Genomic DNA, 26,323 nt, shown 5'->3' with positions numbered 1-26,323 from the left:
GGTGATAGACTTGCATGCGTAGAGGAATGTAAGCACAAGACGCACACGCATAAAAACATTAAAGCTAGATGGTATTTTAGGAGCTTAGTCCACTTAAACTAACATGCTTGCCATAGCTGTGCTATTTTGGATTACATACAGCTGCCAGACAGAAAGAGAGAGCAAGGAAGACATTTACAGGTAGCCTGACTGGTTAGATCACAAAGAGAGGGATGTCTTTGTGTTTTGTAGCTCAACGTGAGAGGATAATGCGAGTTAACGTAACACAATTAGCATGAAGAACAATCTTGATCCCTGTTGAAAGACGGTTCAAAAGATGAGAGAAATTTCCTTCATGCTTCAGCAGGGAAGGAAACCTTATGATAGGTCACAGCAGCACGGGGTTTCCCTCAGCACCTTTGGTCATTAGTTGCCCCATTCAGCCTCTCCCAGTTACATCATCTGGTAAATGGACTGCTTCTTATATAGTGCTTTTCTACTCTACTGGAGCACTCAGAGATCTTTATACAACATAGCAACATTCACACACATCCATCTATGGGAAAGCAACCTGGTGTTCAATATTTTGCCGAGACTGCAGACTGGAGCAGCAACGACCTGAACTACCAGCCCTCCAATTAGTAGATGACCTGCTCTACCTGCTGAGCTACAGCCATTCTCTACTCAGAAAAACGCACACATCTCTGACAGATGATCATGTATCGAAGCCTTCCTGCAAATAAGATATTATCAGTGCATCCTTTTAACACGAGAGGAAAACCAAGAAGCAATATTTTAGCGCGGATCAGCTGTGCATGTGGGTGGATGCAGGCTGCAGGTAGCTCACTGGTGACACTACCCTCCTCTCTTACAGGCTGGTTGCATTTAAAAATCATCAGTTCACTTTGTTTGACAGGTTGTTGACTAGATATGGTTCACGGAGCAGACAGACACAAGGCAGATGTTTCATGCACAGATGATAAAAATGTATTCATTTCAGGTGGAAGTATCATGTGGGCATTATTTTTTTCTATCGCTTAGACCTGTAATAACCCCACTGTGACTTTTACACATCTTTCATTTTCTTGTTGGCACTAAACACAATTTGCCGTCAGCCGTGTTGTGTCTTTGGCTGGATTAAAAGACTAGCTAATAAAAAATAGGTTACACTATACACAATATATGTAGAAGTTGACAAGATATTCCAAATATTTTTAAGTGCAGTTAAAAACCCACCCACAACCTCGTCTGTCACAAGAAAACAATTAGACGTATGAAACAGAGATCAGGTAGTATCAGACACGCAAAACCAGTTTCAGTCTGAAAGAATGGTATAAGCTGAGTCACCGAATCAAAAAAATAAGGCACCTGTTTTGGGCGTTGGAGGTCAGAAATATGTGGAACTTTACTCATATAGAGCACAAACAGTCCTGAGTTCCTCCTCTCTGTCACATCATAGAAACTTATCGGGGTGCAGGAATTATTCAGATCCCCGAGAATGAAGCCAGAACAGCTCATTAAGAGTCCTGCGTTGAGGAGCTTTGTTTCAGCAAAAGTAATGAGCAACAGAACTGGAATAACTCATTATGCAGATGTGTAAAATCACTAAAAAGTGATCCATTGTGATTCACAAGAAAGACACCGAATTACTGCCCGTAATCACAGCGATTACAAAGTGAGACTTTCATCGTTGTTTATGGCTCCCATTGGTTCCACTGCCAGTCAAATTGCCTCAATAAAATGGATTTCTGCGTTTCCATGACACGAAACAGGCGTGTCGAGGCTGAGACGCTGGCCCCAGCGTTAACTGATCTGCCTCCAGTAATCGTGTTGTGTGCAGGCATGTGAACAGATAAGACTAAGGGTGGAAGGTGAAACATCACCTTTACCCTGTTTGTATGTAGAATTTCCTTTTTTCCTACACTTTATTTTAGACCGAGTGTTTAGCCACCATAAGTTTTAAAACAGATTCAGGTCTGTGTTGTTGCTCCTGACAGACAAACTGCAGCTATGACCTTTCACCTCATTTTTCAGGGAGCCGAGTGTACGTGTATTTATCTGCAGGGACTGATCAAGAGTCAGAGCAAGAACAATTTCACTTCAAGTCAGAAAGACACTGTACACGTGAACGTAGCCAAATCAGTATTTTTCCCATACAGTACTCTGTGGTACATTGTGTTATTCTTTTAATCCATGATTATATAACATGCCTGCAATGTTTCTTTAGGCTATTGAGTTATTTCTTAAGAGCATTGCTTCCCAGATATATTAAACGACCCTCCCTGTGTTTGTTGTTGCATTTGTTCAGTTCACTTGCTGACTTTCTTGAGAAAACAAGCAAGACGGATTAGGCAAGCAGGTATCTCCTTTATAGGGCGTCCTCAGAGGCAAGTCGGTACTTGAACAACAGGTCGTCGTTGCGCATGTCAGCCAATGAGGAATGCTCAAGATCTGTCGGTATGCAGCCAGGCAATTATTCTCATATACGTCAGTTGTTAAGTGCCTTCAGAGACAAGCCTATAATTTCCCAATTACTAACCCTCATTGGAATTATTTCGACGCATCGGTGTTTGTCCTGAAGCTGTTGATCTCCTTTTGAACCACAACCTGTGGGACACACACATAACCTCATGGAAAAATCAATAATTGAACAACTTTCCAGGAAGGGTTGACCTATGACATTTAAGTTCAGGAAGTTAATAAAGGAAGAAGATGAAAGATAAGCAGGTTTGAATGTTGTTGAGTGAGTCATTAATAGTTAATTTCAAAAAGAGCTCCTAAAGGGGATATGATGCTTCATTTACTGTTATTTAGAGCAATTAAAAAAACAGACGTAATGTTCCACCTCACTGTTACTGTCAGTGAGGCGAAACATGGCGGAGCATTTAGATTTATGGAAAATTATCACCCTCTCCATTGTTTGCATTCTGACACGCACAGATACGTTGGCAGTTTGAATTTTGTGGTTATTAAATAGCTCCTATTGAGAAATGCACCCTTTAGAAACCAAAGACGGTTTGGCTAAGCAAGCTGGGAGGATGAAACTGAGGCAGGAAGGCAGTGTCACACAGCAGGTTCCTAAAAAACTACTTCTGGTAAAACAGCACAGAGAGGGAAGCTGACTCAATGCACAGTCAGTAAACATTACACTCCCTTATGGAAACATGACAGATTAGCCACACAGGGTGGCCAAATTTTTCCTGCAATACTTAAAGGGAAACAATATATTCTAAGTAATCATAAAAAAAGTGACTCACCCTTCATATGTGGGTGAATTACATATGCTTCAGCAGGTTTCACACTTAGTCTCGTGCGAAAGAAGACAGGATGATAAAATATTTACATAAGACAGGCCTGACAAAATATTGACTTGGCAAATTTCTTGTATGTAAAATCGATTACCATTCCAGTCTATTTAAGTTATGAAATGAGTAGGCTGTATTCTCTCGGGCAGTGTTCTTAAAGCACGTGATTTGCGTCGTTTATGCAGCTGTCATGTGGCTGCTTCTTCTTCATTTTCATATGTGGCAGCATTGTGCATCTTTACTGTATTACTTTTTTTGGCAGTCCGTCCAACACATATCAGGAACATGTTAAACCCAGGTTCACTATGTCTCAGTGTGTTTATATGATACTACTTCACGTCCTTTACTTTCTAATCTTTTGGACTTCTTGTGCATTTTCACTGTTCCTCTGTCTAGTTTTAAGATCATCTCTAACAGTCATTACACTGCTGTAAGTTGTCACATTTGCATGTTTCACATCATCAAACAATATTAAAAAGAGATGACCCGAGTGATTAAACACTTTATTTGGAAAACTGAGTTCAGTTTCACTAACCACATCAAGGCCTGATTACTAGCAGACCTGTTGAATCAAGAACTCTCTGAACCAGAATCAGATAAAGTGAAGTAGGCTGAAAGATCTCAAAAATTAGCACATCATGCCCTGATAAAAAAAAAAGAAAAGAAAAAGAAATGAGAAACAAATTAATTGTAACATTTTCCAAAGTGATAGATTTCAAAGGTATGTTTAAGGCTTTGGGTCTCCAGTGAACCACAGTGAGAACCATTATACACAAATAAAGAAAAATCAGAACAGTGGTGAACCTCTTTGAGAGTGTCTGGCTGACCAAAATCACTCCAAGAGTGCATCAACAACTCTTCCAGAAGGTCACAAAAGACCTCACTTGTCTCAGTTTCTGTTGTGTAAAATTGACTACTATTCTAGTGCATGTAAGTTATGAAATGAGTAGGCTGTGTTCTCTCAGCCAGTGTTGTTAAAGCATGTAATCTTTACTGACCTTGTCCTTTATAAAGCCATCATGTGGCTTCTTCTTCTTCAATTTCTGTTGATCTCTTCTTAAACCACAAGATTTCCATCATCTAAAGACCTTAAGACTTCACTTACCTCAGTTAAGGTCAGAGTTCAAAATTTAATAATAAGAAAGAGACTGGACAAAAATGGTATCCATGGGAGAGGTCCGAGGAGAAATTCACCGCTGACCAAAAAGAACACAAGGGGAACCATCATGATGTTTGCCAACAAACATATTGATGGTTCCCAAGACTTTTGGAAAAATACTCTGTGGATGGATGAGACACAAACGGAAGTTTCTGGAAGGTTGAGTCCCATTTCATCTGTTGTAAAACTGTATCATATCATCAGTCAAACATGGTTCTGGCAGTGTGATGGTCTGGGGCTGCCATAGTTGAAGGAACTATGAATTCTGCTCTCCAGAAAATCCTGAAAGAGAATCCCTGGTCATCGGTTCACACCTTGAAACTCAAGTACACTTGGGTTATTTAGCAGGACAATGATCCAAAACAGCAACACAGCAGTCCACCTCTGAATGTTTTTTTAAAAAAGGGGAAGGGGGTAGGGGGGGTGAGTGGCCCATTAAGATGCTTTCGCACTTACTGAAACGGGCTGTTCATGCTCAAAAACCCTTCAATGAGTCTGAGCAATTCTACAACGATGAGTGGGCCAAATAGATGTGAAAGACTCATTGTCAGTTATCACAGTTCTTGCTGTGAAAGTTCTTGCTGACACAACCAGTTATTAGGTTTATGGGGCCAGGTTAGTTTGGATACCTTTTTTTCTCTTAATAAATTTGTTTGTTGATCTAAAACATGTAAGGGTGATAAATGTGAAGAAAAGAGACAGACAGACAGAAAGACACACACACGGCAAGAGAGAATGAAATCAGTGAAATCAGCAAGAGGGAGAATACTATTTCACAGCTGTGGTAATTAAAACAACCGCAAAATAAGGAGAAATAGAAATGTTTTGGTTTGTGGGTTTAGAATATAGCTCCAAAACTCACTACAGCAACCTACCAAAGCATTTTTCATATAGTATATAGTTTTGGTTTTTTTTACCTAAACCATTAATCTACTGGCTTTACTTGGAATGGATACATCTAAATTATTTAATTATTTTTCCATCAAAGAGCTGTAATTAACTTTAACAGTATGTTAATGCTTGTTTGTTTTTAGAAACCTACTTCCGGGGTTGCTGAGGTTTCCCCACACTCTCATGCAGCGTTTCCGGCCCCGCCTCCCTTCGAGCCGAAACCCAGCCTTCCTTTGACGAGACCCCGCCTCTGACAGGTTACGGGGCGGGGCCAGGTTGTGCAAAGATGGGAGAGAGGGCAGTCAGTTAGAGCGTCTCTCGCCACAGCTGTGCGTTCCTCTCTTCTGTTCTCAGTCGCCTTTTCCTATCCGGCAGAAGGATACAAAGAAAGGGAGACACCATGAAATAGAGACGTAGTATGAACGCGTCGGGGACAACAGAAGGACGAGAGCAACCGAACCGGACAGCAGTCTAGCCCCGGACACGGATACTATTATCCCCGGAGCTTCTCCGATGAGTGCACTGGATTTTACCCACCAAAGAGCGTCGAGACTGGGGGGGAGTGGGGCGGACATTATCACGCAGGTAGGGTTTTGTCGCCGCGGTGTGAGAGACCCGGGGCTCTGCGGGCTGTCCTGTGGGGAAGCTGGGCATGCTGCAGTGCTTCTCTGTGTGTTTCTCTCACACTGACAGCCCGCAGAGCCCCGGGTCTGCTGACCAAGTGTTTCTGCTTAAAGGACAACAAGAGCTGCCGTTTGTGTAGCGGAGCGCTGAAACAAGTCTCCGGGGTGTCCCGCTTGTCTTTTGTCGCTGCTCGGCGTTTGCGGTGCCGTGCGTGTCTCTGTGTGTGCATATATGGGACTGTGTGTGTGTATTTGTCAGCTGTAAAGCGTACGTGCAAAGTTGCTCGAGCAGCGACGTGTGAGCGGCACGTAGACGGCAGGGACCGCGTATCGGACTCCCGTGATCAAAATACACCGTCCCGGGAGAGGGAGGTTTTGTTACATTGATGATTTTATCGCTCCCGTTCGGATACGCAGCTGTAATTGCAGGAATGACGTTAGCAGCACACCAAAGAAAGGCACAAGAAGGAGGAGGAAAAAGCACAAGACACTGCAATTATATGTTCTCGTTTTTTATGATTAATCTGAGGCTGGAGCCCAAGTTCCCTGCTGTAGGATTAGGTAATATTTTTCCGCTTCAGTTGGCCTGCTGACTGCACTAAGCTGCTTCACTAACAAGACTCTGTATAACAGGCTGTTCCTGTAATATTCCTATAAGGACTGGGGTTTATAATGACCGCAGATGATGATGATGATGGTGGTGGTGTAACATGTGCTGGGTCATTCTGGGACCAGAGCAGTTTTGGTCTGCAGAGGGAGGGGGTGAACTGGTTTCGTTTCGGTATATAGAGGGTGAGGGTTTTCCTTTCCAGGAAAGGGAAGATGAGTTTATGATATGGGCTAATACCTCGTCCGAGCGACACAGACTATTAATCATTTCTTTATGCGCTAGGATGACTTCACCTTGGAAACTAGGCTTAAAGGATTATAGGTGTTGTCTTTGATGACTACCTCTTTCTCTTCTCTTTCTCCTTCTCCCAGGACTGACGGGCTTTCACAGAAGCTCATGGACAAAACTTTGCACATTCTCCAGAAATCCACAGATGGTGTGCCGACCGGGATCACCCTGGATGTGAGTTTGAATATGGACGAAGGGGAAGATTTCACGGAGCAACAGATCGTGGGGCTCTCGGACAAAATACCTCTGGTGAAACCTTATTTCAAGAAGAAACAAAGGAAATTGGATGCCAAATGCCTCCACCGAGCCCTGGAGGATCCTATACTGACTACTTTGCTGAGCACAGATACGCTGGTCTCCGGGGATGGGGTGTTTGTTCCCCGGAACCAGCCGGGCCGGACTCCGGGGAATTTGTGCGCAGCGGCTGTAGTGAAACAGAACTGCCTGGGCCAGGTGTGCCTCAAAGACCGGGGCACCGCTGACAATGCCACCGCTGGGGCCGGTGTGCCTGGGTTGATCACCCAGGACGTTGATGTGGAAATAGCCGATACTACTACGGAGCTGGATGAGACTGTTCGGCGAGGGGAGCGACCTAAGATCAGCGATTCTTCCCCCGACTGCTTCCAGCTGAAACCGGGCCTCAGGGAGTCTGGTAGCGCGGTGACAATAACAGCTCCCAGCAGGGATATACCTCCCATAGTTGCACCCCAGGTTCCTCCACACCAGGAGGGGGCAATCAAAAGCAACGACCTCCTAACCTCTGGGGCAACAAATCTTCCAGTCAAAGACTGCACTGGAATCTCGGACCCCCTCCTCCTGCAGCCTGACAAAGGAGTGCTATTTCAGGACAAAAGTGAAGAGGCCTCACTGGATCTGGTTTTTGAGCTGCTCACTCAGCTCCAATATCACACACACCAGTCAGACTCAGTGGACATTTGTGTGGATTTCCTCCAGGGACTGTGCGTTTATGGCAATGACTGTGCCCACCACCACACCGTCCTGCCCTACCACTGGCAGATCCGCAAGAGCAGCAGCCAGACCTGGCAGAGCATAGCAGATGACTCCCAGGAACAGCTGGAGAGACTGTACTGCAACCCTGACAATGAGCAAGTCAGGCTAAAGTATCAGTAAGTATCCCACTGTAGTGTTTACTGCAACCTGGACTCTGTGTTAATCAGTAGCATACGTGCTGCGAACTCCCTGGTTAGATACAGGACCCCTGCTACAGAGGGAAGCAGCATCAAAGTATTTCTGTTTTGTTTTGTTTTTTTGGTTGGATCTTTGCCATCTGTGTCTGTGGGTGATGGGACAATTCACTTTGCATTCAGTCAATTGAAAGTAGGAAGTGAAACCACAATTCATGCCCCAAGAGTATCACCCTTCAGCATTTCTCTTTATTCCTGACAATTGTTTTCATATATATTATAATATTTCCAATATAAGTGGACAATTAAACCGTTTCAAGTTTTAACCCAAATCCTCATTCTGTATAAGCGGGGCTGAAATTAGAGAATACTGCCACCACCCCAGTCCATTTGGTGTTGAACATGCTGCTGAAAGGACTGTGTGTTCGATCGATGGGTATTTGTGACATAGCAACAATGGTGCAGTAATCTGATAGGCTGCATGCAAGTGATAGTCTAAGCCACTTCTGGTTCAGAGTGTTGGAAACTGTAGACCTGAGTTTCCTCTTTGGTTTTGCCACCGGTGACAAACTGAAAACACTGCACAGCTGTTCTGTACATGCGTGGATGATGGACTGCAGACAAGTGACTGCTCCTCCCAATGCTGACTGTTGCTTTCACAGCTTTATAATGCACATGGTCCGTGTGTCCTTCTAGTTAATGTGTCACCTGCATCTACTGTATCTCTTTATTTGAACAGCTATCATGCCCTTGTGTAGGCACGGCCCTGATATCGGTTATCTATTTCCTGCACTTCCCTTCTTCTAAACCCAGATCTGTGATTGGCCAGAAAGCTGTCAAAAGCGAGGCTTTTTCTTTTCTTTTCTTTCTTTTTTTTTTTTTTTTTTTTTATAGCACTCGTTGCAGAAAGCCGTGAACTTGCGTGACCCCCAGCTGCCTTGTGCGGTCAGTGACACAGACGCACTTGGCAGCTTCTCTTCTTCCCTCGGTCATAAGCGTGCACGTCACTGTGTACACTCGCACCCACACTCACACACGCACTGCTTGACACGCAAACACTCGCACGAATAAACTGCACAGGGAAGCGAAGTGACTCGCAGTGCTCTCACGCTCGCCTTTTAGCAGACGGAGATAAACGTCTTTTTCTCCCTCACTCACACCACACACAAGATAAACAAGCACTTGGCAAGCCCCATTGGGGTGACACAAAGGAGCATCTACTGCTTCCTGTGAAACTGTACTGTATGCAAGTACATTCACACTCTCACACACACAAAGGGTACTTGTACACAGGTTTGACCCTAAGCTTTCAATCTCTTCTACAGTTTTCGCGAGTTAGAGGCCTCCCCACATTTTCATGTCATTATGTGGATCTAATTACAAGTGCACTTTATGTCAGTATAGTGTAATCTTAAGGCATTAACCCTATCCACACCCCCACTCACATTTAAAGCCCTTTAAGCACCTAGGTGTTTTTCTATCTTTTTTATGCTTTTGTGGACACTGCTCACACACACACACACACACACACACACACACACACACACACACACACACACACACACACACACACAAAGGTTTTGAGGTGTGCACCAACTTTTGTGTCTGTGTGTTTGACTTGTTGACTCATGTTTTCAGCTGAAACTATGCAAAGAGCATATTGCTCCACAAACAGGATATGCACCTGGTGGTGTCAACCCAGATTCTTCAGAGGCCTTTTGAATGTGTCTCATACAGTGAGACAGGACCATCTGGCTCACTTGACAGAAACTGCAGTGGAAACCAGAAACAACAGAAAATTTTTACCAGCACATTTTCAATGTGTATATGTGGAAGTTCTGTATCATATGGATAATCCTGTAATGACTGTTTTTGTTTTTCTTTACATAAAAAAAAAAAATACTTTGAGGCATTTCAGTCAGTTTTCTTTTTTAGTCTGACTCTGGTGTATCTTCTGATGACTGGAGTTTTGTTAAAAGCTAATTCATTAATATATCTTTGCCATTTTTAAGTGAATATACCCAAGTAGCAAAGGATACATTTTTAGTTTGGCTAAAAAGGAATTCTCCAGCCCTGACCCTTAAAACAGGTTTGACTGTTTGTGGATGGTTGAATGAAAACACAGCGTAAAACATTTTCACATGATCCCAGATAAGTCCTTTTCTTGCGTGTTTAGCTTTTTATCTGCAGGAAGTAAACAGTGGCCAGTTTCTGGGTTTTTGTTTTTTGGGGGGGGGGTTTTGTTTTGTTTTGATTTTTTTTCTTTTTCTAAGGTGGGCCATTGTAGATTTTATTTACACCACAGGTAAGGACTGTAAATAAGCTCGTCTCTGGCAGATTCGATTATGTGCACTATGGGCAAACTTTAATATCGGTCGGGGGCTCTGAAAGCAGAGCAGCCTGCCGAGTGATGACACACAAACTGGGGGAAAGTCGGTTAGCCGTGCAGCGTCGACACAAATCAGCTCATTCAGCCAACTGCGCAAAGCTTTGTGTAGCACTGGGTGTGTGTGAGAGCTCTTTTGATCGTCTTTCTTTAGAGATGCAACCCAGCTTGTCTTTTCATGCACGCAAGCAGCCACACGCACACACGGGGTGGAAGGCGTCACCGTGGTTACGGCAGCCAAATGATAACATCGTTAGCAGTATAAAGAGGAGCAGATGACTTAACAAGCTCTGCCGTCGGTATGGAGACGCAGGCCCATTCGGCCTTTGGCCGCGCGTGTGCGTGGCAGGAAAGAAAATGCACGACTGCTTTTGTATATCTCCATCTGATTATGTTTTGCATGGCCTACTACAGGGCGTGTGAGTGTGTGTTCTGTGCTGAGCTGTTCGTGTGTGTGTGTGAGATCCATAACACAGGTTAATCCCATCCATATGATAAGCAGGAATGGAAGTCCGGTTAATCCGTCTTAGTCATGAACTCAGCAGTGAGGAGGAATGTCACAGTCATCGCTTCTAAAACTTTTACTGTAATAATCCTGCACCGTACAGTTGTTCGTGTGTGTGTGTGTGTGTGTGAGGAATAGTGTTCACTTTACAAGCTGATTGTGTGACAACTGCTACTTACAACAAAATACAAACTTTTTCCTGTAATATCTGTTTAAGGAGGAACTTTAGCACTTGACATCTTGCAGTAAAGGTGTGTGTGTGTGTGTGTGTGTGTGTGTGAGAGAGAGAGAGTGTGAGAGAGATAAAGACAGGCCTTTTTTGGTTAACCATGTGATAGAAGCTTTGCTTGTCATTAACTGGCATAAAGAGTCACTGAGCGCCAAGGACAGAGCAACCTGACACCAAGGTGTGTGTGTCTTTGTGTGTGAGTGTGTCTTTGTGTTTCTATCACAGGGGATTCTGTGTTACCTTGATGTGTTTCATGAATCTCAGAAAATTAAGGATGATTGTGTCTAAGTGAGCTGTGTTTGTTTGTGAGAGTAGAGGCAGATAGTCAGACTGCATGTGTGTGTTTGTGTGGATATAATGTGTCAGACGGATCACGCCATGAATCAGAGGGGCGAGGTCTGTGTCGCTCTGCCTCTCATTACTCAAGAGTCTGCCTCCATTTTTTTTTTTTTTTTTATTTCCAGCTCCACCTCCTCTTATTTAATTTAATTCTTTTTTTGTTCATAATAATTCCACACCAGATGTAATTTTTTTGTCTTCTACATTTCCTTGACGTGCCCATTTTCTTCCCTTTTATTCCTCTGTCTCGCTCCTTTTCTTTATTCCTTACTTTTCCCTGAAGGGCCCCAAAGAGGTGGGAGAGATGTCCCAGTGGTCTCAAGCAGAATCCTTTTCCCCGTGATTTCAAACCGTTTTTCTTTCTCTGGTCTTCTCCTCCCTCAAGTGTTAATTAAGTGTTGATTTAAATTCCAAACTCATTTGCTTATCTTCCCCCTTTTTCATCTCCTTTTTTTAAAGCCTCGCATTCTTTATAGGCTGGGCACCTTTAATATTTTCAAAAGAGAGGCTTAAAGGACTGAGAGAGGACACCCTGAGCTATGAGCTCAATTATGTGGACAGATACACTCATACTGGAAAAATCCAGGACGTGCAGGTGACGCGAGTGTGCGCTTCTTCCTGTTCTGTGTGTGCGTGTGTGTGACTTTGTTGTGTGTTCACTGCCTGTAAAGCTAAAAAACAGGAACAAATGAAGCCTATTTAAATAGATAACTGGATTGTGAATACAAGGAAATAACACTAGCACATGACATCAAGGTTCTGTGTGTGTGTGTGTGTGTGTGTGTGTGTGTAAAAGAAGTGTTCGTCAGCAGATTTGCTTGACTGACTGAGTTATCTGGGCGTGACTGGATGAAGTTTTGCGTGTACGTACATGAATCTGTCCAAAGAATGTGTGTGTGTGCACGTACATAGACGAGTGTTCCTCCAGTGTGTGATGTTCACAATAGCATGACTGATGTTGGAATGTGGGTCCTTTGGTGTGTAGTCATGAGAAAGTTTGAAGGTGTGTGTGCTATAGGCATATTGGGGGGGAAATTTCTTAACCTTTATTCATGCAGGGAAATGTTTTCCTTAGGAGCCGCTGTCCTTTTTCCATCACCTTGCCTGCTTATAGTGTTGGGAGCTGTTGGGAGTTCAAGTTCCTTTCCTTTTGGGTGCACCTTGGGAGAAAAGTGGGAGAAGCCCCGCATTTCCAGCGTGGTCTTTGACTCTGCTAGAGTGGGCGTGCTTTGGGTCACTATCCAACTCTTGATTGGCCTTCTCACCAAATCTCAGTTCACTTAATTTAACTGCTGGAATTTTTATTTTTTAAAATGGCGCAAACTAGATGGGGAGGAAGGGGCTATGTGAAAGGATTTGGAAATAATCAACTCCGGAGGCTCTAGTATTTGTCTGAGTGTGCAGCGGGGAGGGAGAGAGTAGGATGTGTGAGAGGTAGATACAGAGGTTACTTCCTTTTTTTTTAAAATTTCCAATCAGTGTTTTATGTTGAAATGACAAGGTTGAAAAAGCAAGGCTGAGGTGGTTTGTGGAGATGGTGGATATATTGGTCGGAGGAGGAAAATAAGACCTCACAGGAGGTTCATGGATGTAGTGAAGTAGGACACATGACATGACACATGGTTGGAACGGGTAGAGTGAGATGGAGGCAGAACTGGGTCAGAGGCTTTTCAAACAGTCTTTTTAGAGGTCCTAGTAGACCAGAGTAGTGCAGACCTGAGGCGTAAATATAACAAGCATGTTTTTAAATGAAAACATATCAGTAACTACACTGTGGTGATGAGTGAGGTAGGATGGAAAGCTCAAGTTTATTTTCTCATAACACTTGTGCATGGTTTGTTAGTCAGCCACACACACACGTGTCATCATTACATACCGTCACAGGCGAAAAACATTCTGTTCCGATACCATGAAAACATGTCACAGGAGAGCGCACAGGTGCAGGACAGGGTGAAACTGAAGATCAGCATCAGTGAATATCAGATTTATTTATTTTTGTATCATCACTCCCTTGCACCTTTTTTCATTGTTGTTCTGTTTTTCTCTTCCATTTCTGCCTTTCATTTTCACATTAATACAGCTATTCATTTTTTTGTTTTGTTTTTTTCCCATTTTAAACTGAAATGCGTCTCCGTTAGTTGAGAAGAATTCAGAAAGTCACAGGGATTATCTGCACCTTCTCTCTGTGTGTTTCTGGTAATCAGGTGGTCTGATTATCAGTGACTCACTCTTCAGTTACTGTTTTGTTTCTGCACGTGCTCTTTAAATGAACTCTCATTTCACTTCCTATTCCAGAGATGTGTTTGCGGTATGACTTTGCAGAAATACAGATGTAAATTTAGGGTATGTAACTACCATTTGAGTCAGTGTTTATGCGAGTTTTCAGAAAACGAGACGGGGCCTCTCATTATCACCTTCCTGTGAGACACAAGTGTGTTTGCCAGTAACCCCAGCAGCCAGTACCTGCACTTAGTGGATGAAACTGAAGACTTGTTTTCTCTTTGGCCATTATAATACGAGGTTTCACCACTTCAGGCTGTTGAACTTATAAGGAGGTTTCAGCGCTACTGCTGCTGCTCCACTTCTCTGTTTTTCAGTAGGAAACCTCTAAACTGTGTAGTGTACTTTATTTAAAGTAACACACACACAGTCTAACATTTTCATGTTACATTCACTTAGCTTCTCACTAATAATCAATGAGACAATTAACATCATCGTGCAATGTGCCCGCTTCTATGGCTGTAGTGTCATGTTCATGTTTAGTGTGTTAAATATATGTATAGATCATGTATATATGTGTCCTTGCCATAACATGCCAGTGTGTTTGGCCACATTTATGTAAGTGGTATGTCTGACCCAGAAAGGATTTGCCGGAGGCTCGAGGGAGGACTAATGCAGCGCGACTGATGCACATGCACACACTCAGACATGCACGCAACAGTGTTTTGACCCGCGTGTGTTGGGACAGAGAGGGGTTAAGGTGAGGTTGTATGGGCGTGAAAAGATTATGTGTTTCCCCTATTTATTTTTTGGCAGATGGTAACTCTGTGTTTAGATATTCTACTGTACTATGCTGAAGTGCATTCACTGACCACCTACAGCTACTAGATCATTATTCTGTAGGTTAACCTGATTGTTTGCTACTCAAATAGCAAGGCTTTAGAACAGGGCCTGGATTATTATCATTATTATCATCATGTCTAGATTATTGTAATTCATTGTTCACTTGTCAAAGCAAAAACTCCCCGAATCGTCTGCAGCTGTACTAACTCCCCACTGAATGCAGAATTCATTTTAAGACTGTGGTTTTGACTTTTAGAGCTGTAGATGGACAAGCACCAGCTTACATCAGTGAACTTTTACATTCTTACGTCTCCAGCAGGTCCCTGAGGTCATGTGATCAGGGCCTGCTGGCTGCGTATCATATGAGGCTGAAAAGGACACAGCTTTTTCAACATTGGCTCTCAGACTCTGTAGCTCTCTCAGAGGGAGAGAGCTACAGAGTCTGAGAGCCTTAGATCTGTGGACTTGGTGATCTCTTTAAAACACACACACAGAACAAAACAACTAAAAACTCACATTTTTAGATTTGTTTGTTTAACTTTTTTTTTTTTTTTTTTAAATGTTCTGGTGTTTTCTTTGATGCTTAGTGATGTTTTGATTTGGAAGGGCTAACCTATCTTTTTATATAATATAAACTTTGCTAGGCAACTATTTGGTTACTTACTGTAAAGATTTGAGAGCAATGTCAACCATCGTTGTACATAATGAGAAAGCTGTTCCCATGAGCTGGTTCCATGGGGAAGTCAAAGTAAAGTTAATCCTAGTAACTTGTTCAAGGGCACTTTGAAGCACAGTTGTCATGTATGGCTTTCTGTTTTTCATTTGTAAGTCATTTACTTTAAATTTACACCCTATGCAGCTCAGTATAAGTGACTAAGTAGAGGTTTGATCATCCTGCTCCAGGGCTCACGGATTAAGTTAACGTTCCATCAACAGCTTCGTGCTTTGTAGCAGAGCTTCTAATGGAAATATAAACTGTGACCATTTAACAACAAGGTCATCACTCCACAGCCTTGCGTGCTAGCCGTCCGGGTTAATGTGCATTGCTGACTGCAGCGCTTAGCTACGTAGTTATTCTAATGACTTCAAACCTTGTGTTGCAGGGGTCGAGTGTTTGCCCTAGACTTTGGGACGATGCGAGTGTGCGACCTCGAGTTTGACTGCGTCCGACGACTGAGCACCCCCCCCAGCCCTCTACCCCTGCCTGCGATGAACCCAAACCCCACCCCCAGCTGTCACACAGTGTGGAAGTACTACTGCAGAGACAATTTTGGCTGGAGGGAATACTCCGAGGTGAGCCATTTGGTGCATTTATTTGTGTGTGTTCGGGTGCATTCAGGCTCTGCGAACAGCCAAACACTAGCTTTGCCCACATTAATCAGTTGTCCAGTGATGGGGTGGATTTAGAAAAAAAGCTCTCGTGTACACAAACTACTTGCTTTTGTAACACAGCTTTTTATCCATGTGTGACCTTTTATTTATCATCTTTACAATGGCCACATTTGATTTACAGGTAAAATGGAAAAATGCAGAAGTTACCTGCAGAAAATGGTAAACAAATGTGTTTTCCCTCCCTTTCCTTCTGCTCCACAGCCTGTGGTTAAGCTCATAGAGGAGGCGAGTTCGAGAGGTCTTAAGGAGGTGAGGTTCATTACGCTCCAGAACCAGTATATCCTCAACATCAGGGAGGGCTTCCAGCAGAACGCAGTCTTCGGGTTCCGACGTCAGATCAAGAAGCGGCCCATGTTCATGTCCTCCGTGATTCTCACACCACACCTACAGTAAGTAAACATGGCTGATATTAGATCTAACTACAGCTTTGCTTTTGTGGTTAGGAGGTGAGCACTAATAGAGCTAAAGCTGGATCCAGAGGTTGAGGTTTTGGCCATGGTGAAAACATGGCTCGAGTAGATAAACAACAACACAGCTGAGATGTCTCCACAGTGACTTGGTGGATTTGCTCTCAGAGCATCGCTTGCAGTAATGTAAGCAGGGATTCGTTTTTGTGAACATGTTACTGTATTCATAGGAACTGTATTGTACTCTGCGCTGGAATTAGGCTTAATTTAGATTGGGCGGAGTGATACACCCAGTATGGTGGCTGTTCTCAACTACCTAATGTGACGGTTGTTGTGATGCAGACTTTAAATAAAGGACTGCTTCTGAGGCCAAAGCTGTTAATCACATAATGACTATTGCCAAGATCCACCCAGCCTTATAGTAAGTAATGCCAGAAAACGACTTTTTCCAGAGCTTAGTATTGGTACTAATTAATAGTAGCAGTTCTCATTTGAAAGGTAGCAGTCATTAACTAGATTAATAGCCTTGCTTTTCTGTTTTTTTCCCTGCTGGTTTGCCTTTTTACTTTCCAACAGAGCTGTCTAAATCGTTTAGCACTTAGATCAGAGAACATTTAGTATTTTGCACATGAAGCAACACTGACTTTTAGAACAAAGTTCTGCGTTCAACACAAAAAAAGTCCCTGGCAACATGTGCAAAGTCACTCGCACACAAAGTTGATTCTTTAGTATCTGACACGCCATCTTCTTGTGGCTCTCTGTGTTCTCTGAGCATCCTGAATTTGTAGTTTGGAGACGCTGCAGGCATACAGAGGTCGGTACATGATGTTAATGTCACAGTCAGCGTTGAATACTGAACACTGTATTCACATTTTATCTTTTCTGCTGCACACTGGCAGCCTGAGCTAAACTCAAACCCCATCTTTACCACTTACCACGGCACAGATTTTTGGCACGTCAAACAGAGTCACTGGGACACGGGGAGATGTCCTGTGCAGAGCGAAGCAGATGGACGGGAAAATGAGATAAAGGAGGCAAACGAGAACAGACGAGACAAGTCGAGAGACGGGGGAGAGGCAGAAATCAAGGAAAGGGTGAAAAGAAGCAAAACATTAGTGCTCCAGATCCAGCGAACCTTTCCTAATGCGTTTCTTTCCCCTCTTTTCTTTTTAAAAAAAGAATTCTGTCTTTAGCTCAGTCAACTTCCTGTCCTTATAGCAGTGAAGTGATCTGGCTCGCAGCACTCGGGTCTTATTTTTGAAACAAGTGATACCAGATTGGAAACAAGTGGAGTCATTTCACCCCATTTGCAGAATCTTTCACTTCCTTTGCCGAGCAGGCTGCTGTAGCGGTGTCCTGCCAGTTTCCCACACAGAGCGAACGCTAGAACGAGCTGTTCCTACCGGGGCCCTGACAGTCAGGGGAAGACAAAATGGAGAGCAGGAGATGGAGGGAGAAAAGGAGAGAAGGAAAAGAGAGGGAGAAGGAGGGAGATGCAGAGCACAGCTGAGGAAGTGAATGAGGTCTAAATGGTTTCCAGACTGGGTGCACAGCAGAGTGGAGTTGGTGAGTGAAGGAGTGTGAAATGTTCCTGTGGGGAGCTGGAATTTGGATTGAGTGACTTGTTATGGGACGTTGTCATCCATTTGGTGTGTGTGTGAGCTTCAGTTAATTACTTTATCTGATCACAGTCACACAATGGGCACCAAAAAAAAAAAAGCTTCTAGCCAGGCGATCCAATAAAATGGGAATTTTATTTGTGTAAAGGAATGGCTGTCAGTCCGTCCGGTGTCCTTTCGAGTGACCCAAAACTGTTTGTGTGTGTGTGTCTATCAGGAACAATCTGTGCCTGGGCTTGGAGGTTGAGGTCATTAGCTTGATTGGCACTCTCCCCCCTCACTCCCCTCCCCACCGCTCTCCCCCCGCCTTCCTTCTGTCATCTCTTTCTGCTCTGCCGGTGTTATTTTCAGCCATCTCCTCCCCTCTCTCCCTCCCTTGTTATCTGCCCCTAATCTTCCTCCTTTTCTTTTTTCCTCACTCTTTTGTCTCCCCCAAGTCCATCATTCTCGTGTTATCTGTCCCTTTTCATTTCACACTTGTTTTCTGCAGCAGGCTGTCTGTGATCTCTTCAAAGCACACGGGGAATAGAGACATCGATTTCAGGGAGGAGGGGGGAGAGATCGAGACCGGACAGACAAGATAAGCACGAGAGAGAGAGAGAGAAAGGAGATGAGAAAAACTGTCGCACAGACTTAGAGTCACTCTGATCACAGTCTCCTGACAACACGCACACGCGCACACACACACTCACTTTCTTATGGCTGATAGCACTAACAGCATTTACACTTGGAGGGCGATAACTTGACAGCCAAACTACTGTTACCGACTCAAATGCCAGACGTAATAGTTTTCTTTTTTTGTCACTTTTTGACAGCTCCACAATGGGCATTTTATTTCTTCCCCCATCGTGTCTTGTTCTCGCTCCTGTCTCTGCTTCACTTCGCCTCCCTGTTGTCTTGTTTGGTGTCTGGGTTTCATTTTCGCGCAGTCCTGTTGTTTTGTTTGGTCGGTGATGGCTGACGGCTGCTGAGGAGCTGCTCCGCTCCCCTGTGCAGTGATGTCATTGTTGACAGTCAGTGGCAGATGATTTTTAGAGAGCGCGCTCGTGGAAATGCTAGCCCATTGCGGCAGGCAGGCGGGCAGTTTTGTTTCACTCTTGGGGATTTTTGGGTGTGTGTGTGGGGGGGAAGGGGGGTATTGATTGCAGGCATATGGGAGCACAGCTGTAGGAAAGTGGAGAGATGGGGAGTGTGCTGGGGTGTCATTAGGTGATGGTTTGGTTGCTGTAAATTCCTCCAAAGCTGCTCTCACTGACCTTCAGCAGGCATGGATAAAGGCAGATGAAAAGAGATGAGGTTTCAATAAAGGGCAGCAACTATCATCCCTCTGTGAAGCACACTTGATCAGAGTAATCGGCGCTTCTGATCCAGTCACAGTTGTCCGGTCTTTCTGAGCATCGTGTGGAGGCCTTTTCATAATGCGGATTCTCAACTATGAGCAGTTTATTGATATTTTTTGTTGTTGTTTTTGTTTTTGTTATTGTCGTCTGCCATTCTTCTTCTCCTCGCTGGCTTGTCTTGTGCTGTTTTCTTTTTGGGTTTTTTTGTAAATAGACCATACTTCAAAACAATTGAAGTTGGTGAGAGCCCGTCCTCTGTCACATGTTCCTCAGTGGCTTAGTGACTAAGTTACCGCTCACTCTGTCCCTTGTATGTTGAAGGTCGAGGGTTCAAGTACAACGTGGGATGTTTTTCAGGATGACACTTTTTTATCTATATTATGTAATGCTCATCAACACACTTTTTAGGAATCAATTTTATTTTTTATTTTTTTTAACTATAAATATTTTCCCACGCACAAAATGATTGCGTACTGCAGAGGGACAGCTTTACTACAGCAAGGTAAATGTCCCTGAACAGTGAGGGTGACTACACTTTGAATACAAAACCAGTATGACAGAAATTATTATGATCACTCAGAGTAATCCCATTATGCACCAGGTAGCTGCTATCTCAGGTACAGTACACTTGTGTTTCTGAGCCATCTCTCTTCAACTCTGTTAGCCAACCCCTTTATCTCTGGCGTTTTAGCTGCGCCGAAGTCAAGCTACAGATTGAGTCCACTCATAGCAACAATCCCACCACAGTTTCTCCAGAAATTGCGTAGTCGAGTTATTTATAAGATTGCATGCGAGTAAGATCTATGAAGATATATGTGATTGGTCGGTAGTACTCAGGCTACAAACCGAAAACGTCCCTTTGCCTGCAGATCTGAGTATAGAAATTCGAGCTGCACTGAATATTTTTCATATAAACCTCATCACAACTTTCCAGAGCCAAAACTGATGTGTATAAATGTTTGTTTTGTCTGATCAAGCAACTTGCAAATTCATAAAATGTCTTTTTGTTTGATAATCAAACAGTCTATTGTCAGTAGCTTGGTTTGTCCTGAATATAAATATATATGTCTATGACCGTGGCTCAGGGGGTTGGGAAGCGTATCTGTAACCGGAAGGTTGCCGGTTCGATCCCCGGGCTCTATGTCCTGGTTGTTGTGTCCATGGGCACCGCCTACTGGTGTTGGCCAGAGGGGCTGATGGCGCGATATGGCGGCCTCGCTTCTGTCAGTCTGCCCCAGAGAGCAGACCAGAGCAGCTGTGGCTACAACCGTAGCTGCCTCCACCAGTGTGTGAATGCGAGAGTGAATGAATAGTGGCATTGTAAAGCGCTTTGGGTGCCTTTACAATGAACCCAATCCATTATTATTATTATTATTATAATGTGCAGTATATGCCCTAAATATGCTATTAACATAGGAAATAAATAACCATTAATGATATTTCTTACACTACTGTCAGAAATCTAACGCTTTCTTTTCTTTCTTTCGTTTTAGGACTTTGAGCGGCCTCTCTCTATCTCCTCTCCCCTGTTTGTCGTCCTCTTCCTCATCCTGCTCATCATCCTCCTCCTCCTCCTCATTATCATCATCCTCCTCCTCTTTGTCCATGGACCTTCCTGCGTCATATCCCCTCTCGCCAACTACCACCAACCCACCCAGCCTTTTTCCTGAAACGTGGTTGCCGATGACCATGAGCCAGGACTTCCTTCGGGTGCCGGTTTCCCGCGAAGACCGCAGCTACAGGACGGTGTACAGCCTGTTCCACAAGACGGTTTCGGAGACCAAGTTCAGGATCATCAAGATCCTACGTGTGCAGAACCCCTTCCTATGGGAGAAGTATAAGAGGTGAGAGGAGAAGCAGATTATGATAGAGATGTCTTTTAATCATGTATAATTCCTACAAACTTTAACCATGACACCAGGAAACGTTTCTGTCAGTAAGTGTGCTGGCAGGGTTGCATGTATTAATTTCTTTTGCATGTAGCTTTTTTTTTCATGCTTTGTGGGAAAGCTGTGGCATCCGAATTTGATGCATCTGTGGTTGTTGTTGAGCACAGCTCTGCTGAAATAATCAACATCTACGATGTCATGAGAAAGGCACGAGTTTCAAAACTTGTTTTGACAGTCGAGAGATTTGACCTCACTTGAGGACATAAAATAAGTATTGATGTTAAAAGCAACGATCTGTGTTTTATATAATGAACCCATAGTGTTGCTGAAGTTGCACCAGAGTACGGTGGTAGTTTCACAGACTTTGCTGTTGCGGTGCAGACCGGGTGTAAATCCTTTTTATTCAGATATCTGTTATTGAAGTCTAAAACGTTTAAGACTGAAACGATAATCAAAAAAAGGTTTAATGTAAAAAATGTAAAGAGTGGGGAGGAAAGAAAGAAAGAAAGAAAATAGGCCAAATGGGAGCAGCTGTGTGGGACTTCGTGAGAACGAGTCAGCAGTGGTGTGTGAAAACAGCAGATGGAGAGATGTTTGGTGATGATGATGTTCCTGTCTTCAACACACAGGGCTAACCGCTGTGATTAGTGCAGGGCAAGGCCTATCAGCTGTGACAGTTATACTCTCCCACACGGGTACCACACGGTTTCAAAATGACTGAAGGTGTGTGTTTCTGTGCGTGCGTGTCACTGAATTTGAAAGTGTTGCCCCCCCTCTGAATGTCGGTAGAGTTCCTCTTCCCACACTCTGGTTATGACAGGAAACCCATAACTGCTTGTTTGCTTGTCTGTTTGTGCGTGTGTGTGTATTTGCACGCAAATGACTTGTGAAATGTTCATGTGAAAAGAGAGCGTTTATCACCTCTTTTCTAAATTTGGAAATGAAGTGTGCATGTTTGCCGAGGTGTGTGTGTGTGTGTGTGTGTGTGTGTGTGTGTGTGCGCACGCGCTTGGATGTGTGTCACTAACAAGCTGAGAGATCATGGGAGGTCATGCCAGGGTCACAGCCTTTCTGGCCTGAAACACTTTCAAAACGAGCAGCACGTTACAGCGTCACTGTACCGATCGTTGCGCAAGAACCAGATTCAGGGCCGCGTTTTTCTACAGTTTCAGTGCAAACAAGGTTGTGGTCACAGTTAGTGTCAAGTCGTATTTTCTCATCAATACAGTCTGTGTGTTATTTTCTGAAATGAATGAATCGCTGACAAATCCCCTTTCGCCTCCTCTGCTCCGACAGGAAGAAGGAGTACATGTCGCGGCGCATGTCGGAGAGGGACCGGCAGCTGAGCGAGCGTCACCTCTTCCACGGCACCTCGGCCGACGTGGTGGAGGGCATCTGCAAGCACAACTTCGACCCCCGAGTCTGTGGCAAACACGCCACCATGTTCGGACAGGGATCCTACTTTGCCCGTAAAGCTGTCTACTCGCACAACTTCTCCAAACGCTCGCCGAAAGGAGTCCACTGCATGTTCCTGGCCAAAGTCCTCACTGGAAGGTAGGTGTGTGCGTGCATGCTTGTGTGGACACTGATAAGAAAACATCTCCAGTTATGGGTGGAGTTTTATTTATCTGGAGGGGAAAAAATAACTTGTCATTTAGGTTAAATTGCTGGGAATATATTGGCTTAATCATGTGATTTATGTGCCTCTAAAGCAATGGCCCCCACTTATACCACTCACAGTGCTTTGCTTTGTTTAATTGTTCCCCGTTTACATCTTAGCTAGATGTAAATCTGCTTTGGTTTAGAGGAGGTCGGAAAGAACATAGTTTGGTAAATGCTAAATCAAGGCCTTATGTGTCCTGGGTTTATCGCTGGCTTGCGCGGTTTAGCGTCCCTAATGAACCGTTTGCAGTGTTTGACAAGTATGTTCCCTCCAGTGCACGCCTCTGCATAAACAACTTTTCCTTTTTGACCCCCGTCTCTCGCAAACGCTCGAGTACTTGGATTTACAGAACACATCGGCATCAATTTGGATCGTGAGAAACCGGAGGTTCTTTTCCATAAACCATCTTTCATGTCATACTATCGTCATGCTACACAAATTCCTCTTAAAATGCAAGTCAAATGTAGAGCCACACATGTAAAACAGCTGATTTGGCTGTGCCCATCGTACGTTGCCGGCTTTGTTTTTGCTGCAGCAGAGAGTGTGTGGTGCACCCAGGGGATTGTGTGGCAGTTTAGGAACAACACTCTGTCTGTAAACCTGGGTCCAATCTGTTCCACGGCATAAGCGTCAGACCCGAACAGCAACACAGACTCCACGTCTCTACCCGCTGTCTTTGTCTTATTTATGATCCCCAAATAAGCAGCACAGAGACTGATGGATGACGATGATGTCTTTGGGGATTGACATGAATATTTAAGCGAGGAAAAACAACCCGCCTACAGTGCACAGTTTCATTTCATACAGTCGCTACATGCTATATTATATAAAGTGTGGCGAAAGATACGGCAGTCTTGTATTCTTGAAATTTAGATTTCTGTGTGGTAAATTATTATCTTGTAACTCCAGAGTCCCAGCTCCTTAACTGAGCTTTTCTGTTGTCCTCTTTGTTTTCACACAGGTATACTGTAGGAAATCCCTCCATGCGACGGCCTCCACCTATCAACCCTCGTGACGCCTCTAGCGACCTCTACGACTCCTGTGTGGACAACTGGATGGACCCCCAGATCTTTGTCATCTTCAATGATGACCAGAGCTACCCTTACTTCATCATTCACTATGAGGAGGTGCCCAGTACAGTCGCTGTCTGAGCCAAGATTGCAACGCGGTGTCTGTATTTGCAAACACTTAATGTGCAGAGTCTGTTCAGGTTGTAGATGAGTGGATCTACTCATCTACAGCCACTTTAAAATAACAATTAAGACCAATTAAAAAGAAAGTATATGTCTACTTTGGTTTAACAGACTCTATTGTAATCGGTTTGTTACACTAAATTTAATCCAACTGAAGGTGAAACCAGTTGAAACAGACTAAAAAATGTTTGCAAATACTCTGTGTTCCCAGTCTGTAGTCAGCTGGATCCACCTAGCCTAGACTGCATCAAGGAATAACAGACCGGATTCATCTGGACAAAACTGGACTAGCAAAGGACACACCTGTTTTAATCTACTGTTCAGAGGTGGATGACAACTGAAAACAGCTGCAACAGCCTTGAGTGGACACGTATAGCACACTTTGTCTGCTGTAGACAAGTGATTATTGTCACTTTGAAAAAAGGGGAAATGTACTTATTTGGAGCAGATGCAGGTAAAACCAAATCTAACCCCGCACCCCCACACTTAGCCTAGCCTGGCTGCCCCTCCTTGAGCCTGCTTCTGATGGAGGTCCCTTCCTGTTAAAAGGGAGTTCTTCCACCCCGCTGTTGCCAAGTGCTTGCTGACAAGAGCCTGTTGGGTTTCTCTCTGTAATACTGTGGGGTCCTTACCTTACATTATAAAGCGCCTTTGGGATGACTGTTGTTCTAAACCTGCGCTTATATAAATAAATAAATTTAATTGGGTAATTTTGACTCGTACATGATCGTGGTTCCCACTGGACAAACGCTGTAGTAGACAGTTGGCGTCCTCTCAGTACTGTGAATGACCACCTGACCACATTATTATTCTGAGGAAGCGGCAACAGACCAATCAGAGGCTTCCACAGAGAAGCTGTTGGAAACCCTGACCCTCCTGCTAAAGTGTTTACCCAGCCTCCGGCCCATTTTCAAGTATATGTGCTGCGTGTATGAATCTTTTAAGTTTAACGGACATTTATTTTGTGGCCTCTTCTTACCAGAGGTGGATGTGAGTTTCAGAGGGACTTTCCACATACTGTTAACCTCATGGCAGAGGATTCACGTGAAGCTAGTGCTGCTCCCGGATGCTGTTTTAGCTGTTGTGCCCACCGCTTAGGCTCCTTTGAGGGGCTGAGGCGTGTACGTCATGCTGAGACATAATGCTGCTGCAACGGCGGCAGCGCTGTAGCGTTCTGTCAACAAACCCCCTTGAAACTCATCTCTCTCGGATTGCTCTGTCGCTCAGAGACGGTAGAATTTCTTTTTGTTTTTGAGACAAGGTGTACAGAAGTTCTTTGTTTATATTTGAACTGTGTGCCTTTTGTTCATAAAAATGTTTATTTATGTTAGTTTAATGTAACATTGGTTAAATAAAAGAATCTAAAAGAGAAAACGACTGACTGGTCAACCTGTGTTTTATTCAAATCGCATTATTTTAGTTTTAACAAGCGCTCCAACACCCCTCACAGAACTGTAGCCCCAAACCATGACGAGCCTCCACCATGTTTTACAGATGGCTGTATCGCTGTCCTGACCTCCGCCCTACATACTGAGGATAAAACCCCAAAGTTTCACATTTAAAGGCATCATTGCATCACATCTTTTGCCACTGATTTTCAGTCCAGTTCTTGTGTAAATTGAGAAACCTCAGCTTTTTAACTCAGTTTCCCTTCCTTAAGAAGGGCTTCTTGACAGCTGTCCTTCCACCGAGATCATTTCTGATGAGGCTTCAATGAACAGTAGATGGATCATCTGAAGGGCCAGATGCATCGCACAGGACCTGTGTCGGGTCTTTGTTTGACATGACATTCAGATTCTGCTCATCTCCTGTAGCTGGTGCCAAGTTTTCAGCTAATAGCTTTTTGGTGCAAGAATACTTTATTCCTGTCAATATAATTCCTGTCAAACTTTGTTTGGCGTTTTTTCATAGATTCAACTAAAGAAATGGTGGAGAAATTATGTTTGTGTGACAGCTGGTAGTAACAAAGTGTCTCAAGATATCATTTAAAACTGGTTCTTTGCGAAGTTACACCTTACTCAACATTCTTCTAAAAATGTCTAAACTGCTCTTCTGGGAGCTATGGGAACATCGCTCGATCAGTTCAGCTCAGAAGACGACTGCTGACACTTTCAGCAAACTCAGATCTGTTCTAAAGTCTAAAGAAAATAAAATAAGATACAAAGACAGTCAAGTGCAGTTGCTGGATTTACTATAAATACACTGAAATCCAGTAAACAAAGTGTGGCTCATGAATAGTGCGCTGTATCTTAAGTCAGAATGCATTGCTTTATATCCACGATGCTTCAGCTTCTTTTC

At 43.8% G+C, this 26,323-nt stretch overlaps 1 protein-coding gene across 2 annotated transcripts; it reads left to right on the top strand.

Annotated features, from left to right (window-relative positions):
• Nucleotides 1-5,627: 5,627 nt before the first annotated feature.
• tiparp (TCDD-inducible poly(ADP-ribose) polymerase) lies at nt 5,628-25,402 on the top strand. 2 transcript variants are annotated; one of them, XM_006799855.3, is made up of 7 exons: nt 5,628-5,919; nt 6,939-7,982; nt 15,626-15,815; nt 16,116-16,303; nt 20,774-21,124; nt 22,466-22,723; nt 23,794-25,402. In XM_006799855.3, the coding sequence occupies exons 2-7, from the start codon at nt 6,964-6,966 to the stop codon at nt 23,981-23,983; spliced, it is 2,196 nt and encodes a 731-aa protein (XP_006799918.1). In that variant the 5' UTR covers nt 5,628-5,919; nt 6,939-6,963; the 3' UTR covers nt 23,984-25,402. The 2 variants fall into 2 exon arrangements, with proteins under 2 accessions (XP_006799918.1, XP_035767514.1); XM_035911621.2 differs by lacking the exon at nt 5,628-5,919 and having other exon boundaries at nt 6,622-7,982.
• The last annotated feature ends 921 nt before the right edge of the window (nt 25,403-26,323 follow it).

The sequence above is a fragment of the Neolamprologus brichardi genome, chromosome 14 (genome assembly GCF_056152115.1).
Source record: "Neolamprologus brichardi isolate AB-2024 chromosome 14, ASM5615211v1, whole genome shotgun sequence".
Classification (NCBI taxonomy): Eukaryota; Metazoa; Chordata; class Actinopteri; order Cichliformes; family Cichlidae; genus Neolamprologus; species Neolamprologus brichardi.
This window is presented reverse-complemented; position numbering and strand designations above follow the sequence as displayed.